The 18,024-nt window shown below is 42.8% G+C and overlaps 1 protein-coding gene across 1 annotated transcript in view; it reads right to left on the bottom strand.

The window, feature by feature from the left end:
* Positions 1 to 3,630: 3,630 nt before the first annotated feature.
* LOC134536215 (tetraspanin-9) overlaps positions 3,631 to 18,024 on the bottom strand; it is a 42,976-nt gene continuing 28,582 nt past the window's right edge. The window contains exons 2-7 of the mRNA XM_063375875.1: positions 17,547 to 17,617; positions 11,552 to 11,743; positions 9,852 to 10,031; positions 7,562 to 7,673; positions 5,339 to 5,463; positions 3,631 to 3,801 (exon numbers count right to left, since the gene is read on the bottom strand). Of these exons, the coding sequence (XP_063231945.1) occupies positions 3,709 to 3,801; positions 5,339 to 5,463; positions 7,562 to 7,673; positions 9,852 to 10,031; positions 11,552 to 11,743; positions 17,547 to 17,609 (765 nt within the window). The 5' untranslated portion in view covers positions 17,610 to 17,617 and the 3' untranslated portion in view covers positions 3,631 to 3,708. The remainder of the gene's footprint in view (positions 3,802 to 5,338; positions 5,464 to 7,561; positions 7,674 to 9,851; positions 10,032 to 11,551; positions 11,744 to 17,546; positions 17,618 to 18,024) is intronic.

The raw sequence follows: 18,024 nt of genomic DNA on the forward strand, positions 1-18,024 counted from the left end.
TGGCGGGTGGAGGCCGGGCTTTATGGCCTTCGGACGGACGACGACAACTTACAGTAAATAAATGTTGCAAATTGCTGAGAACTTGTCATAATGTGTGTCGAACTTACAAGATAAATTTTAAAATTTTAATAAATAGGTTATGTGTGTGTTTAACATTGAGTTGACATTTCTAACCCTTGTTACCCCTCCATCCTTATCCATTCTTTGACCTAATGAAAACATTTGGAAGAGAATAAGTGGATAGCTCCCAAAAACTGCACTACACAATGTCTTTAAGGTTTTGCGAATGTTGTAAGAAGTTCTCACAGGTAGTAGAAACAAAAGATATTGGTATTCCTGTTTTAAATCAGTCTGCCATTTACACTTGTCACAATAATTTGGGGTTGTTTTAGGAATATATAATTTAATAAATTTAAACACACAAGTACAAATTATCTGTGATCTTACTGGAATATATTCAATGTCAGGCAGTGGAGTAGCCAGTATTTGTGTTTTGGGCGGAGGGGGGGGGGGGTGGTTAAGCAACATGGTCCCCCACCCCTATTAAAACAGGGGAGTCTGTTTAAGGTGTAAAATAGTGCTATTTTAGCAGTTTTCGGTACTTAACTTTAAATATTGTAATGGTAAAAATATTATTAAATTTTTAATAAAAAAATTGTTTAAGTGATGAAATAAGAAATTAATGTAAGATATTTTTATCGATCCAAGTGCCTTGTTTACATCCACTCAAAATTATAAATCATGCTCGAAGCTCGACAATACAAAAAAAAAGAGGAATAAAATGGGTTGGGTTTCGGCAGAACTGATCTATTCCTGGAAACAATAGGTTTAGCTTGAAGAGTTAAACACACACAGCGATCCTTACACTTTTGGAAACCCAGTCAACACCTGTTTATTTTTACTGCGCTAGTTAAATACAGTAGGTGTAAGATATTTGAAAGCTTGGAACCCGTCACGGCGTCACAACCTTATAGCTTCTGCTCGCGACAGGGGTAGTGGAAGGGGAGAATCGTTAGGGTTCGCTTACTCTTCCCCTCCAATGCAGTGACCGGTGATAGCAGTAAGACACCCAGGCTTTTAGCTAACCTGCTTTCAGATAAGAAAATATAATTTTGGCTAAGGGGGGGGGGGGAGGGGTCTAGAACCGCTAACCCCCCCCCCCCCCAACCGCCCGCCCACCTGGCTAAGCCCCTGATGTCAGGGATTTATTTTAAATGTTAACTCAAGCTTTTTTTTTTTCGTTCTTCATAGTTTGGTACCGGCATTTAAATATTGTCAACGTAAATACCTATGTGAAAGTGGCTCTGGATGTCTTTTCTTTTTTAGAAATGAGTACTGAGTTTATTTTCCTGAGGGAACCTATGATTCACAAATATTTGTCGTACAAGCCCGAATACTTGCCTTTGTGTAACTTGGGTATTTTTTTAAGTTCAAGTATAATAAACAATTTTAACATTTGCATGTGCTGTGTCACGGGCAGGAGTTCCTACTGTGCTTGCAAATAACTTGCACCAATAACATTGGCGACGTTGTAACAAAGTTACTAGCTGGACTATTCAAATCAAATTTTTTTTTAAATTGAAGTATGTATCTTTATTACATTGTGTAATACTTTTATGTCACGCTTTTAACCAGTGTGTTTAATCAACTTAAAAAAAAATTTATATCGATGTTACATGAAGGCAGATATGCCTAATTTGGTATGTATAAAAAGATTATTAAATCTTAAGTTTCCCATGTATCCTTCAAACATTAAATACTTAAGTATTAAACAGAAACATAGCGCCACAAGAGAAAAGTGTTTATTCACATAACGCTCATAAGTGTGAGCCATGACGGAAGTTAGGCTTGAGCCATTGCCTCTCCCACCATGCTGCATGACCGTGACACTTCCAGCGTGGTTTAGAGAACAATATCTGCTGATGGCAGCATCTTCAGTGTCTCCAGCCTCAGTCATCTCCATACATGTGCTCAGCTTTGCCTGGCAGCGTGGTAACTCACATGAGCTGCTGTACCCAGTTAGTTGCCATCTTAACTGGCTGTGTTCAGGCCAATATGGTTTTATAAATTTGCCATAAGGGCAGTTATATATTTTTGGAGGTTGATTTAAAAATATTCATAAATCCCAATCTACATATTGTATCAGATGTGAAGGTGCAGAGATACCATAAGTGCATTATTTGTTAAAATAATTTTGTAAATGCATTGGCGAAGCCCGGGGGGGGGGGGGGGGTTAGGGGTTCAAACCCCCCCCCCCCCTCTAGCATAAATATTTAATTAATTTCTTATTCATCACTCAAACAAATTTCATATTAAAATTAATAAAAATTTTACCTTTACAATATTTAAATTTAAGTACCTAAAACTGCTAAAATAGCACTATTTTACACCTTAAAATCCAAATTTTCCCGGGGGAAGAACCCCCGGACCCCCCGCTTTAACACGAGGGGGGCGGGCCATGCTTCTTAACACCCCCCATACACAAATCCTGGCTACGCCACTGTGTAAATGACAGCATAACAGCTTGGCCGACAAGAGGGTGAGACAGGTTGTGGTGGGGGAATCCCCAAAGCCCAGGTACTGGTTGTGTTTCAAGATATTTTTAATGCTTGGGTTAACCATGATATTGTGAAAACCTCACACGTTTTTACAAGTTATGCAATATGCATATATTATTTTTCTTGTTATGGCCACAATAATGTTTACAGTCTTCAGTGATGTTTTTTAACTGTGGGGATTTGTAAAATTATGCACCAAATAGTTAAGAAAGTGGTCGACAAAATTATTTGCCTTGCACCATTAGTTTCTCCCAATGGCCCTACATACCACAGTCTTATTTGAAGTAATATTTACCATAAAATATAACTCATTTTTGACAGTAAAATGATCATTTTCACTGGTATTTGTAAGTATCAATTGCTTAAGTAAAAATTGTGCTCGTGGAGTTCACGCACGAGAGAAGTGAAACTTCTTGCTTTTTAGGTAAGTATATAGATATAAATAAATATTTTCATTTTCGATCAAACTGTCCGCATAAAAATGAAGCTAATTATAAACTGAATTGCACAAATCAGTAGCTCTTTTCCACACAAATAAAGAAATTGTAGATTTGTTAAATAAAATAAAAGTAATATGGCAGCATAAATCATCAGCCATTACGAAAACTGAGTAGACAAACACAAGCAGCATTACGAGAATTCCAAAGCATCACTACTGCATCATTTCTACCTCTCCCCTGCCGTCGCCCTTCCCACCTTTACAACTAGTATATAGCATGCTCTGCTACGTACCTATCTCCCCCTTTTTGCCACCTTCCCATCGACCACTAGTGCATGCATTAGAGTGGCGTCGCCACTGATGCACTCTCCTGCTTTACCGGTTCCCCCACCATGTACCTAACCATTCCCCTCATGCGATCAGAATTTTCGTAACACTGGAAAATTGTTGCTCCCTCAGTAAAGATTTTTGACTTCAATAATTTAAAACAACAACAATTTTGTATATGTTTAATTAGATTATTGAGATGTCTCGTCAGTGTTAAATGGTTGGTCTTGGAAAAGTGACTACGCATCGTACACAAGGCCGAACGGTGACAGGACAGCAGGTAGTGAGACAGTGTCAAGACACAAGTAGAGACGTGTGGTTTATTAGCGACAGAGTGAGATACAGGTTAGGTATGTACAGGCGGGCAGCCGGCAGGTCGCTCCGTCACGTGGTGGGGTCGTACGACTTGTAGGTGTGGCTGGTCCTCTTGTGCCGCACCGTGCAGAAGAGCAGCATAGACGAGATGAGGCCGAACAGCTGCAACATGGGTACCACAGCTTCACCCCAGCCACTCGCCCTCACCGAAATAGCGAAGAGCACACGGCATGGGTTAACGATTGAAAAAATTAAGAATTATAAACTTAACCTATACCTACGCTGATGAGCACATGGCTATGTAATACATAGTTTATCATTGAATTAGTGGTCGTTAATTCCAGCTAATAAAAACAGACGAGAAAGCAGAAATGTTATTTAAGTTAAGTTTTGTATTCATAGGCATCATCTGCATTATGAAGTGCATTTCTGTTTGAAATCGTATTCGATTAATAATTTGTTTAATGTACAGTATACTTTGTAATAATTTTTGCCAATGTTAAATTATTTTGGTAGCAATGAAATAAACATGGCTGCAAAACAAAATATTGTGAGTGCTTCGCTTTCGCTAGTCGGTATTTTTTTGTAATTGAAATTCAAACTTTGTGGTTATGAGGTTTTGAAAATTTGAAACAAAAATTATTAAGAATTTTAAAATAATGTTTTGGTTTTTCCTTATTGAAAAATAAATAATCTTAAACATAATAGGTTAATATTTACAGCAACAAACGATAAAAAAAAACAAGGTTGCCAACATTTACTTTTGAAAAGTTAACAACTTACAGGTTGTTAGGTTGCTTCTAATTGCCGCACAGTTCTCGGATTTTCAAAGAAAATAAGAGCGTTAGTAATAGCATTGAGTTGCTACTCTTTATCTTCCTTCCTTTGTGGAGTATATATAAACGAGAGACCTAAGATGTACTTCAAGTTCTATCCCTGCCCGAACACGCCCGAATATTCACCTTCGGCCAACCTCGGGATTTGTTTTATTTTTGCGCAGGAAAAATGAATTCTAATATTAAAAGTGGTCGGTTGGGTTAGGTTAGCTACATTAAAACACTTTAAAACACTATGGACGGTTAGTTAGGTTAGTATGGCTACATTAAAATAAACAGAGAAATATAAATGTATATAAATAAACCCGAGGTTGGCCGAAGGTGAATATTCGGGCGTGTTCGGGCAGGGTCAGAACTTGATGTACATCTTAGGCTTCCCATATATAAACTGGCAGAGGTGGCTGTTGCCGTTACCTTTGAATATATATACTGTATAGAAGTCGCCAGCCCAGGTTAAAATTTCTAATACGGTTTTGAGGTAGTTGGTTAATTCACCGCCGCAATCGCCACCATCTCTAGGGCATCGACTTGTGGTGGTCCCTAGCGGACAAGTGTCGAACTCTTCAAACACCCCTTCCCCCTTTCGTTGAACGACCTTGAGCTGCAGTGAATGATAGGTGAGGGGTGCGGGGAATGACAGCGGGCGACAGTGCTGCTCTCTAACGTGTAAATAACAACTAAGACGATACAGGGCGTTACGGCAGCACACTGCAGCGGTGAAGTTCCCAAGCTGCTCATCATACGCTTCTGAAAAACGTAGAGTAAATCCTATCCACTCGCGACTTCTATACAGTATATATATTCAAAGCCGTTACTGCTGGAATGGACTCCTGGGAGGTCTCGGGACAGAGGGGCGGAGCTACCTGTATGAAGGCGACGACCAGCCCCACGACGCCCACGATGTGCAGGCGCTCCACGAACCACATCTGCACCTGCTCGGCGCAGCCCTTGGCGAACCACATGTCGGGGTCCCTGCTGCGCCCGCAGTCTGCAACACCGCCAGAACTCCCGCTAGCACGGCATCGCACACACAGTAGTATCAGGCTGAGCGTGGTTGCCCTGGTTCACGCTCGGTGTAAAGACAGGGGCGCAACAACAAGGGGGGGGGGGAAGGGTATTTTGCCCCCCCCCCCCCTCTGAAACCTTGAAGTGGGGGCAAATGGGGGCAAAGAAAGTGCTGTGTAATCAATTTTTAGATAGTAAAACTGCTTAAATAGCACCATTCTCCACCTTGAAATACAAATTTTCCAGGGGGAGGACCCCCGGACCCCCCACTTCAATAGCGCGGATCGATGATTCTTTATAAAAAGGTATATTGCCCCCCCCTTTGGAAATTTATTTTTTGCGCCCCTGTGTAAAGATGGACCGGGTGACACTTGGGCATGTCCTCTTGTGTTGTGATTGTCTGGATGCCGGTGCCTCTCCAATACCAGCAGCTCGTCTAGACCAATTCCCCCAAACTACTCACATCTGAACAATATCTAGACCATGCCATCTTACCCTTCACCGTCTTTCTATTACTGATTGACTGTAAGATGCTAATCAGTGAAAAGGATCGCCTGAAGCCTAAGTGATATGTAGTAACAATATTGTTTGATGCAGTTTAAAAACTGTACCTAAGCAAGATATGGTATGTTATAAATGTGTGGTGACAAAAAAATTATTTTTTATTTATTAAAATTATTTGTTTACTGAGTTAGACAACCTATATTTGGGAGAAAACCCAAAATTTAAATCTGTTTGAACACATTCCACATTTTCCATTAAACACTAACCAATGTGAGATATATTAAATATTCTTATAATTTTATTGTGACTATAGAATTATGATTAAAAGTTAAGAATATCATAAAATCTTTTTACCTCTTTAATGCAAGTCATAAAATTGAATTTTTAGGTAAGTAAGAGGCCCAGAAGATTACAAAAAATATATATAATGTTTTTCAAATTTAAGTCTAGCATCTTATCAACAGCGATGATGTTACGGGACCCACTTAGTCGTGGGTGTGTCTGTGTTAGCATTGAATATATATAATCTATTCAATGGTGTCAATGAGGCGGGCTGATAAGGTCCACACTCACTGATGCTTCCAGTGTGTTATCTCCTCCACGCGCAGGGATGTGGACTGAAGTGCAGTATTCTCATTGTGCATATGAAAGTTATGAGATTCGAGCAGTAACCGTAACTTTATATGGCGAATAAATGATTATTAATGTGTAATGTAAGGACCTTGGGTGCTTTCAATAATACTTACTGGAAGTTTCGTGTTTTAAAATTATTATGAAAATACCATTTTAGCCATTTTCTCTCTCGTAAAAATACACCTTAAAAACAAACGTAAATGGAACTACCTATCTGCCTTCAGCGTATTTATAAATGTTTTTATTAAACAGACATCACTCGGATATCCTGGGCAGTTTTCAAATCATGAGGGTTGTTTTCTGAAGCTCTACTTACGGTATATATTCCTGGGTAGGCGGGGGCATTAAAGAGACACTACATAGAGCAGGGATATAAGAGGAAGGAACCAGCCACGGCCTATTATAAGGGAATATTCCCTCATATTTGCCAGGAGTAATTTGGAGAACAACATAAAGCCTAAATCAGGAAGGCCAGACCATAACTGTAACCTGGGTCCTCTGGGATGAGATTCCCGTGTCTTCACAACTGCACTATCTCGCTCCATATAATGGATTTTTTTTTAAATTTATTTATATCAATATACCAAATATTTTAAATGGCTTCTGGAATACTGTAAATAGAAGTAAACTATTTACGATTTTCTTCCATGCAAACACTTGATTTTATTTTGCCAAGTTGTTTGTAGTACTGTGAGTGACTATGTTTTTGGTCACAAGATGTTTCGTTTTAAAATTCTACAATAAAACATTTAAGGCCACGATATAAACACAACATTGCCTGCTTATCATGTGGATTCATCATTCATGACATTACAAGTCATAGATAGGCTACTGCGAAATGGTGTTCCCAAGTGGTTCGCTACTGGCCAGTAATCTCAGTGTTTTCGGTAGCAAAGGGAACGCGGCCTGAGCAAGACGCTCGAGGTATATTCAACTGCACTCGCCTGTGTGGTTGGCTATCTTGGGCAGGCAGCAGGAGTCCGGCACTATCTTCTCCCCGGGCCATGCTTTAATGTCGTACCAGTCTTCGTAGCCCGTTACTCCACAGCAGTGGAACTGCAGACAACAAAGTAATTGATTGCCCAGTCTTGTGGTTTTGCACATACTTACATGAATCACCAGAACTTATCGTTTATTTTAAACAATGATACATACATTCCATGAACTTATTTTTTTTTTTTCAAATAAACCTTCACAATTATTAGATTGTTATTAGGTTAGGACAAAGCCAGGTAATATGCTTAAATGTATTGTCTAAGTAAATTAATTCCTGAGCTTATTTTCCTGATTGACTTTGTCAAACTGTATACACGAAGAAATTGTGCATCCCAATCATGTGCCTGTGCTCCCATATATTTTGAAAGAATAATATTTACCTCTACTATAAACAAAGGTTGAGATGAATTCCTGGTTGAGTTTTATTTAATTTATAATTTTTTGTTCTTTTAGGGCGGTATTCCAAAACATTCAAGTAAGGTAGCAAATAAGCACTGCCTTGTTGGAATACAATAACCTAACTCGCAGACAGTATTCCAGAACGTATCCAAACACAATCCCTGTTAGATAATGAAATAGCACCTGTTTTAATAAACTGTGGCCTGCACTGGGCTAGAAACTGATTTCAATGCATTCTAGCGGACGTTTGGCAACCTTCGAAATATTTGCTATGACACATATCCTACAGATAACAGCACTATCACGCGAATCAAATAGAGCAATTGTAATTTTCTGAAGTACTTTTGACGTGACAACGTCTAATAAATCGATGAACGCCGGCTGCACGCACAAAAAAGTGTCCCGTTACACACATTGTCCCGTTACGCTGTGTCCCGTTACGCTCATTGTACGCTTGCGCCGCATCTATCTCTCTTCCACTCGATTGGAACAACCATCGATTTGATTTTTTCGAGGCACATTAAACTTGAAACACTCCCATTCGTTTCCTACTTTTCCTATCATCGTTCTATCCTTAACAGAATAACACAGATTGGAAGAAGTTAAACAGCAAACATGTATAAAAGTTATAGTTAAAATAATCTCTTCATTAAAGTAATAAACATATTTGAATTAATGAGTGCAAATAAAAGTAAATTTATCAATTAAATTGTAGATTTCATTTCACTCCTTCTTTGTATCCATACAAAATAGTGATAGTTCAATAAAAATGATACAATTTTATTCTTAAAAGCGTGCAATCATTTCATCAATGTTTTGTTATGACGTCACGTTAAACTATCGTCCTTAAACCGACTTAACAGACAACAAATTTTTTACAGAATAATTTAGTTACGGAGACGAAAAAAAACGAAAGGATATAAAAGTAAATTATAGTAAATTTTATGTTAGGTGCATACTGTGTTAAATGTTGAAACTAATTAGCTGTAAAACGTATTTTCCTTTGTGAAATCATCGGGAGTATGGAATTTAAGTTATTTAGAAGAATAACTTCTACTGTTCAGTGACCCGAGATCGGTAGACTCGATGCAAGTTGGTGAGTCGTTAACGGAGCATGATGGAAAGAATGGGCGAAGGAAACGGAAGTAACCCAGAGAATACCCACTTCCCCCCCCCCCCCCCCCCCCAAAATTTCTTGCTGGCGGAAAAATTTCGGGTTCGACCTAACTCGACCCCCACCTTGTCCCATATACTTATTCGTGACACGACATTACAAGGTACAGTAGAACCAGGGGCGTAGCCAGGGGGGGGGTAGGGGTTCAACCCCCCCCCCTTATCACCAAATCTTTAATTAAATTTCTTATTCATCATTCAAACAAATTTCATATTATTAAATTAATAAAAATTTTACCTTTACAATATTTAAAATTAAGTACCGAAAACTGCTAAAATAGCACTATTTTACACCTTAAAATCCAAATTTTCCCGGGGGAGGACCCCCCGAACCCCCCGCTTTAATACGGGGGGGAGGGGGCGCGCATGCTTCTTAAACACACACCCCCCATACACAAATCCTGGCCACGCCACTGAGTAGAACCCCTCACATCCGACTTCTAAGGTATTGTTTAGGTTATGATATCATCTGTCCGTGGAGAGTTGGAGCTTGGCGAGGTTCCGATGGGCGAGCAGACAATGGACGGGCGGAATGCGACGCGTGGTTGACGGACGGACTGGACGCACTGGACGGACTGGACGGACTGGACGCACTGGACGGACTGGGCGCACTGGACGCACTGGACGCACTGGACGGACTGGACGGACTGGACGGACTGGACTCGCCTCGTCGTGGATGTGCGTCCAGACGGCGGCGAAGGCGGGGTCGCGCCCCGGGTCGTAGTGCAGCTCGATGCCGGCTCGCAGCTCCTGGCGCAGCAGATGGCCCAGGTTCTCGCGGAACACGAAGGCTAGCGTGGCGAGCAGGAACTCCGCCACGAACATGAAGATCACCAGGCTGAAGTACTGCGCACCCGTCAAACACATCCCTCTGCCGTGGCCTCTGCACTTCCATGAACACCGTTACAACACGTGATCAGTAGAGACCGGAAAAATTACGCGGATTCATTTCGTGATGGGCTGAAATTCAAACATGTGTACAATTCTGCTGGTTCTGATATTGGTAGAGACCGGAAAAATTCGCGGATTCATTCGGCGAAAAGGCTAGAATTCAAATACATATACCTCTTAGATGATTTTGCTATTCGCTTACTGTTCATCTGGACGCATCTCAACCAATTATAAACCCTCAACCAAAGAAGGATCGGATCACAGACGAACCAGCCGAGACGACTGACAAGTCGGCAGCCAATGAACTTGCGTTATTTCCCCGAGTGTACAGGGGTTATGTGCAGTCTATCCTGAAGGCCATCGAAACCGCGAATTTTTCCTGTCTCTAGCTATTGGCTCCGCAGTTTAACTGGAGCTCTCTAGACCAATGAGAGAGACTGTCGACCGAAGAAGCGTCGAATCACAAGCCACCCAGTGGAGACGCCTCACAATTTAGTAGGCCTACCCAATGAACACGCGCTGTTTACTTGAGATGTGCAGAGGTGTAATGGAGGCTATCCTAGAGGTCATTGAATCCGCGAATTTTTCCGGGCTCTAGTGATTAGGGTTGAACCAATCACACCCTCAATTACCATACAAATTTTTGGTATTCGAAATATAGAATATTCCAGGAAAAAAAAACTAAGGTATATGAATCGATAAATTTAAATAATATCACCAGTATAGTTAAAAAGGACTACAATAATTATCCATAAAGAGGCTATCACACAATTTTTTATATGCCACCAGCTGCAATGCTTTTGGAATGTGTGTTTTGCTCAGCACTTCAGGCATCATTTTAACACACAAAAAAAAATATGTATTCACATCCGAAACCTTCAAGCGAGCAGCGGGACATCTCCGCAGTTACGTCCACCAGGACTCGCACACATGCGGGAGCTGGGAGGAACTCGCCAGGCTGCCTTGCAGAACTCGAGAACTACGTCGGGCCGGGGGTTCTCGGGAAGCGACGGCAGCTGATTGCCCACGCATGCTGCAGGCAGTGGCGGATCCGGAGGTTCGCCTCGGAGGGGGGAACTCTAGGAGTTCAGAATAGCCAGAGAAAAAAATATGTCTCAAAATTTACTAAATTTGTATTTAATCTACTCACACTACACGTGACATCCAAACCACCAGATATCATGATTCTACAAGAAATTAATTAATTATTTTAAAATATTTTATTGGTTTCAGAAACGATCATTTTTGTCGGCAATATTAATGTAGCAGACAACTGGTTTTTCCGGGGGGGGGGGGAGGGAGGGGCACTTGCCCCTGGTGCCCCCCCTCGGATCCGCCCCTGGCTGCAGGTTCACGGGGAGGTTCAGAAGGCTCGAGGCTGAGCAGTCGACTCGAGAACCACGTCGGGCCGGGGGTTCCCGGGAAGCGACGGCAGCCGGCGGGCCACACACGGGGTGGCTGGAGGACGGACTCACGGTGATGAGCATGCAGCGGCTCTGGAACCAGGCGCCGCAGCAGCCGAAGAAGGCCACCACGAACATGACGACCCCGGAGGCGAGGCAGAGGCTGTCGGCGCTCAGCAGGCGGTACTGGGGCAGCAGCGCGGCGTACCCCGAGTAGGCGAGGCGCAGCCACACGCCGAGGCCCAGGACTCCGCAGCCCGCCAGCTGCACACACACACACCTCGTGCACACCTCACTCAGGTCCACAAGCAGTCGCCCACATCGGTTGCAGATGGCTCGAGGGAAAGAAGTGACTTCTATCTCTATTCATCGCAATGCCTACAGCAGCATATGGGTTCGAGTCAAGGGCGTCCCCAGGGGGCCGGGGGGGGGGGGGGTAGAGGGGAGCAGTTGTCTCCCCCCTTAGAGCCCTAGAGATTCAAAAAATGTAGCCAAATGCAAAAAAAAAAAAAAGAAAACATGCTTTTTCCACAAAATTCCCCCCCCCCCCCCTAGGCCATCGGCTGGCGACGCCCTTGGTTCGAGTCCCTACCGCGACCCCGCTAGAGGAGCAAATTTGAACACCGCCTTATAAGTAACCCAGTATCATCCTCCTCACAGTCATCCACACATAAACTCTATCTCACAACTAGAGGCAGTGGGCGGCACTCCGCAGCCTGGGACTCCTAGCGGGTCCTTGGTTCGATGCTGGGTTCTGGCACACGGACCACGAGGCCCGCAACAGCTGTGATGACAGTACAGTTTGCGGCAAGCCGTGTCACGGTGTTGTCTGATTAAGCAAACAGTCTGAGCACCACAGTTGGCTCTCGTGCATCGCCCGGTCGTGCAACTTCTGCGAGGACTGGCCAGGTGTAGTAGAGGGTTAGCGCCCCACAGGGCGGGCAGATGAGTCGAGGAGGGTGAGAGAGAGAGAGAGAGAGAGAGAGAGAGAGAGAGAGAGTGTGTGTGAGTGAGTGAGTGAGAGAAAGAAAGAAAATCCTGGGACCCCCTCATTGCGTTATCCCTCCGGGGTGTCGTTTCTGTGGGGAAAAAAAAAAGGGGGGGGGGGGTTTGTCTGTAAAGTCGGATTACGTACGATAATTTTACGTGATAACGTCATATCAATTTTTTTTTAAATTGCTGCTTTTAAAAAGCCCGCCCTAACCTGTTTGATATCATTAGAAGATTTTCTCGCACGGTGGTCGGCCGGTTCTTGCACGCTCAGCTCAGGCGGAACGTGACAATTAGTCATGCTTTTTCGTACGTGCAGCCGGCGTTCATCGATAGAGACCGGAAATAATTCGCGGATTCATTTCACGACAGCCTAAAATTCATATAGTTAAACCTCAGTGCTGCCTCTGCTATTGGCTCACAACTCACCTGGATGACTCTGGGCCAGTGAGAAACTCTCAACCGAAGCTGTGTCGAATCACAGGCCGCTAAATTGGGACACCTTCACAAGACAGCAGCCAATGAAATGGTGACATTTGACCGAGTGTACGTAAAACTATAAAGTTCATCCTAGAGGTCATTGAACCCGCGAATTTTTCCGGTCCCTATTCATCGATTTATAAGACGTTATCACGTCAGAAATGACACTGTCGAGGTGTCTCGGGGCGAGGATATTCCGACGGCCCAGTCCCTAAGGTGAGAGAGAGAAGAGTGTCACAGGTGAGTCGAGGAGGGCCCGGCTGACGTCACGCGGCACGCGCTCCGAGGCTGACCTTGAGCGTGACACCGGGGGAGTGGGGGGTGGGGGGAGGGGGTAGAGCCGTCCCGCTCTGCGGAGCGCGCAGTGCGCTCGTGCGGACCGGCTGTGCGGGCCCTGTGTGGACTCCAGGGGGGCCCGCGGAGTCCCTCTGGTCCCCTGCGCACAGTCTTTGAATATATATATACTGTATAGAAGTCGCGAGTGGATAGGATTTACTCTACGTTTTTCAGAAGCGCATGATGAGCAGCTTGGGAACTTCACCGCTGCAGTGCGTTGCCGTAACGCCCTGTATCGTCTTAGTTGTTATTTACACGTTAGAGCGCAGCCCTGTCGCCCGCTGTCATTCCCCGCACCATCCCACCTATCATTCACTGCAGCTCAACGTCGTTCAACGGGAGGGGGAAGGGGTGTTTGAAGAGTTCGACACTTGTCCGCTAGGGACCACCACGAGTCGATGCCCTAGAGATGGTGGCGATTGCGGCGGTGAATTAACCAACTACCTTAAAACCGTATTAGAAATTTTAACCTGGGCTGGCGACTTCTATACAGTATATATATTCAAAGGCACAGTCCCGCTGGCCATTGACTGCGAGGCGTCTCCACTGGGAGCACCGAGGATTAGCGGCACGTACTATCTGAACGCTCATCAGCAGGAACCTGGAAAAATTAGCGAGTTTATTTCGCGATGGACTGACATCCAAAAAAGTACACCTTCGTACAGCTTCTGCGATTGTCCCACATTTTATCTGGGGAACTTCGGGCCAATGGAAAAACCTAAACCAAGAAAGTGCCGAATCATGGAAAAATTGGTTAAGACACGTCTCACGAATCAGCAGCCAATGAACAGGTGTCATTTCTCCGAGTTTGTTAAGTACTGTGGAGTCTATCCTAGAGGTCAAAGAACCCGCGAATTTTTCCGATCCCTACTCATTAGTAGGGACTGGAAAAATTCGTGGTTTCGATGACCTCTAAGATAGACTCCAAGATCAACTATGTACGCGGCGGTAATCACACCAGCTCATTGGCTCATTGACTCGTGACACCTGCTAACTGGGATGCTTGTGATCAGATACTTCTTACGTTGAGGGTCATTCATTGGCTCACAGTCCTTCAGGCAAACTGTGTTCCAATCACTGAGGCGGCGATAATGTACACGCACTTGGATTCTAGCCTGTAGCGAAATGAAACCGCGAATTTTTCTCGTATCTACGCTATCGTGCACTAGGGATACGGTTGGGGTACAGGTGTGCCTTGGCTGTACCGTAGAAATGTCTCCCGCTACAGCTGCGGTGTTGCACGGTGCAAGCAGACAGAGGAATGATAGGCCAGGGGAGATGCGGGGTCCAGTAAGCCTCTTAGCGCGGCCGCCAGCCTCCGGCAGGAGAGCAACAGTGACGCAACGCACTCCCGAGTCAGCTCGTTACCAACACACCGGTCGAAAATACCTCGTTTGGTGCAGACCAATACATTCATGTTCTCAGCTTCATTTATTTTACTTGGCGTGAGTTAAACGTGTCCCGGGGGGGGGGGGGGGGGGGGGCAAGGGGGTGTCACCAAGACTTTTCAATGCGTAGATTTACCCTGATAGCAGGACGAAAATTACAAGCCTGGAAACCTTAAGTTATGCAACAATATGCTCACATCACATTTACAGACGTGGCCACGGTTTACTTTGTACAAGAAACTCTGCCTGGAAGAAAGTTATAACAGACTACAAGGAGTGGCAAAAAAAAATATACGTTAGAAGTGTTGGTTATCGCATGGCGGCGGAATGTTAAAAACTTGACAAGGCATTGAACAATCTGCCGGCCACGACAGGTGGATGTTGTGTGAGGGAGGTGTTATTTCAAGATAACGAGCGTGACAGCTTTGTTACAGCAAGTAACTCAGGTTTATTTACGCTCCTTGATTTGTCTACCCTGACAATTCAATTTTAGCGTGTTACAACGCACACATACAGTTGGTGAGGCTTTGGATCCAGTTGTCTCAAGTCTGCTTGATGTAATAATTAAATGTCAGGTAGCCTAAGTACAAAGATCCCGAAATCTCACGCAAGAAACAGTGATATGTATCGTTGAACATACAGATAATAAATATGGTGATTTAACAAATATTTGTTAAGTGTCATGTTAGATGCAAGTCACGTAAAATGCAATGTGCTAAATTTTTCCAGGAAATTATAGAATACCGAAATGAATCAGGTATTCAAAAGCGGAAAGAAAAGCATCAACAATAAGAAAAGGATAACAAATGTCATACAAATTTATTTAATATTGGGTATGTGTCAGCTATTGCAGATGAAAAACCAAGTAAGGAAGCAAATAAAAAATTCGTTCGAATTTTCTCATTTTTCTTAAGATTTTAACTCATTATTGTGTACTGATGTTCAAAAACATCGCTAAGTGCCGAGTTAGCTACGACTTTTATTCTATTATTGAAACGTTCGCTGTTTTGAAAGCGGGAGAATCTAATTTTAAATAATTATTGATTTTTAAGTTGTCGGTATTAATTATTTTATATTTTAAGTTGTTCAGTAAAAAATGCTGTCATACTTATTGAAAAGGAATAAAAGGATGACAATTATGTTTTCATGAGAGAAACATTAGAAAAATGTTTCTTAAAATGCTGTTAAAAATCACTTAACGTTGTCCTATTTATACACCATTTGTTCTACAATGACACTGAAACGGAGACGTATCACGTAAACGTAGACATATCTCGCGGAACAGAGATTCTACAATGGCATGCAGAGACGGACACACAAGTATGAACTCAACAATGCTGATCTCTTCCGTTTACGTCGCTCCGTGCGACCAATAGAATTCAAGTTTTTGGACGCGGTGGTAGCCATGTTTGCTTATGTTTTAATACGTTGAGTATTGTTTCAAGTACAAGAATATTGTGTTTTTGGTTTATTTTATGTATAATTTTTAATTTATTAATATTTCGTAGCCTTAAAATTCAACTGGTTGCAATTTGTTATTTTTTCGTGCATCGTGGTCTCCGTTTACGTGGTCCATCTCCGCCTCGCCCGCGCACGCGCACATGCCACTAGGCTGCGGCGGAGGGATACAACACGCATGGCTACTGCTAGAGGTGGGTTGTTACAGCAATTTTCGGTAACTGTTCCAACCTGATACTGATACAGTAATGTACCTAGATACAAGTATCTGATACTTTTGTATCAGAGCAGTAGCGGTCCCAGGAAGCGTCAAGATATCAGCATTCTCGTTACAGGGTACACATCCTCTGTGCCGTCATCACCAGCGTAAAAAGGTATCGGTGTCTCTGATACATTATTTATCACGCCCGGTAATTCTCTACCTCTGTTACTCTCATGCCCGCCTGATACAGCCAATATCAATAAGTTCAACATTCACTGCAGTTCGTCCTGGCCGTCTATTACCACGTACATTGTTGCGGGGTGTCATGCTTTGTAGTTATTATCTTTATAGTGAAATAAGGAATGGATAAGTGCAGGAAAAATACTTCATTTGTGTGGAATTTTTTTACGGAAAATAATGTGTTTGCTAATTGTAATTTGTGTAAACAAAAACTGAGTTATAGATCATCATCGACTAATCTGAAGAAACATTTGAAACGTAAACATTGATATAGTATGCTCACTAATGTACGTATCTGTTTTTTTTTATTTTTAATTTTTGATAGAATCGTAATCTTTTAATGTATGAAAACACTAGTTACTAATTGTTTTCGAAAAAAAAAAAGTCCATATGTTGATTACATCTCTTATTAGTGTCAACTGAGAATTTATTTGCATTTTCATAGCTGTTAGGTGAACAAATATAAATATTATATCTTGTATTAATGTACTTTTTAATATTAAAATTTCATTAGTTTTATTATTGAACGAGACTGTGCACGCACTGCGCACTGAGCGTACTTTGATGAGGGACAATAACCAAACGACTCGTAACAATTTCGCTTTGCGCCTCTCCTTCAACGCCTTCCCCTGCGCTTCCTCCCCTACATTATTTCCCTTCTTTATCCCTTATTCGTCGTTCCTGCTCCCTCCCCTTTCACAAGCTCCGCCCAAGTGACCGTCATCTGCGATCGGGTTCTGCGCACATTGGCCGTGGTGTTGTTCCAGGCGAATTCTGAACTGATACTAAAGTACTTGATACTTTTCAAGTGTACTCGTTTGCCGTTCCTGATACAGGCGCGTATCAGTAACAAAGTATCAGGTTGATACTTTTCGACCCACCTCTAGCTACTGCCTCGCCTCGCACGCGCACGCGCACATGCCACTGGGCTGCGGCGGAGGGATACCCGAGGCAGCGAAGGCACGGCACTCACCCACATCAGCACGTTGAGCGAGCAGAAGACGTGCCGCACGCAGGTGTAGCCGCTACGGCCCATGATGGCGCCTGCAACACACGACCAACAACTCTCAGCGACCCTGACAACAACAGACAATGGGAGAGTACTGCTGGATAAGTTAACATAACTCAGATACATAAGTTCAAAGACATTTGTAAAAACAAAGGTGTCGTTTATTCCCCGGAAATAGTTTTCAATTAAACCAGCAGTAATTTAGCTCATTTGTGGCAAAACCGTTCATATTTCTCTAGCTTAAAACTATTTTTTTACAGTAAAAGGCCAAAATGGTTAGATATATTCATAATAATCAATCCATTTAGTATATTCTCTAATATTGCTTTTATTAGCTCGATCTTCAAGGGTATGAATAAAAAAATAATTTTTAATCGATTACGCTCATCGGGTTCGAATGTAGTACCTTTTTATAAATTTTATTATCAAAATGTAATTATAT

Source organism: Bacillus rossius, chromosome 10 (assembly GCF_032445375.1).
Source record: "Bacillus rossius redtenbacheri isolate Brsri chromosome 10, Brsri_v3, whole genome shotgun sequence".
Taxonomy (NCBI): Eukaryota; Metazoa; Arthropoda; class Insecta; order Phasmatodea; family Bacillidae; genus Bacillus; species Bacillus rossius.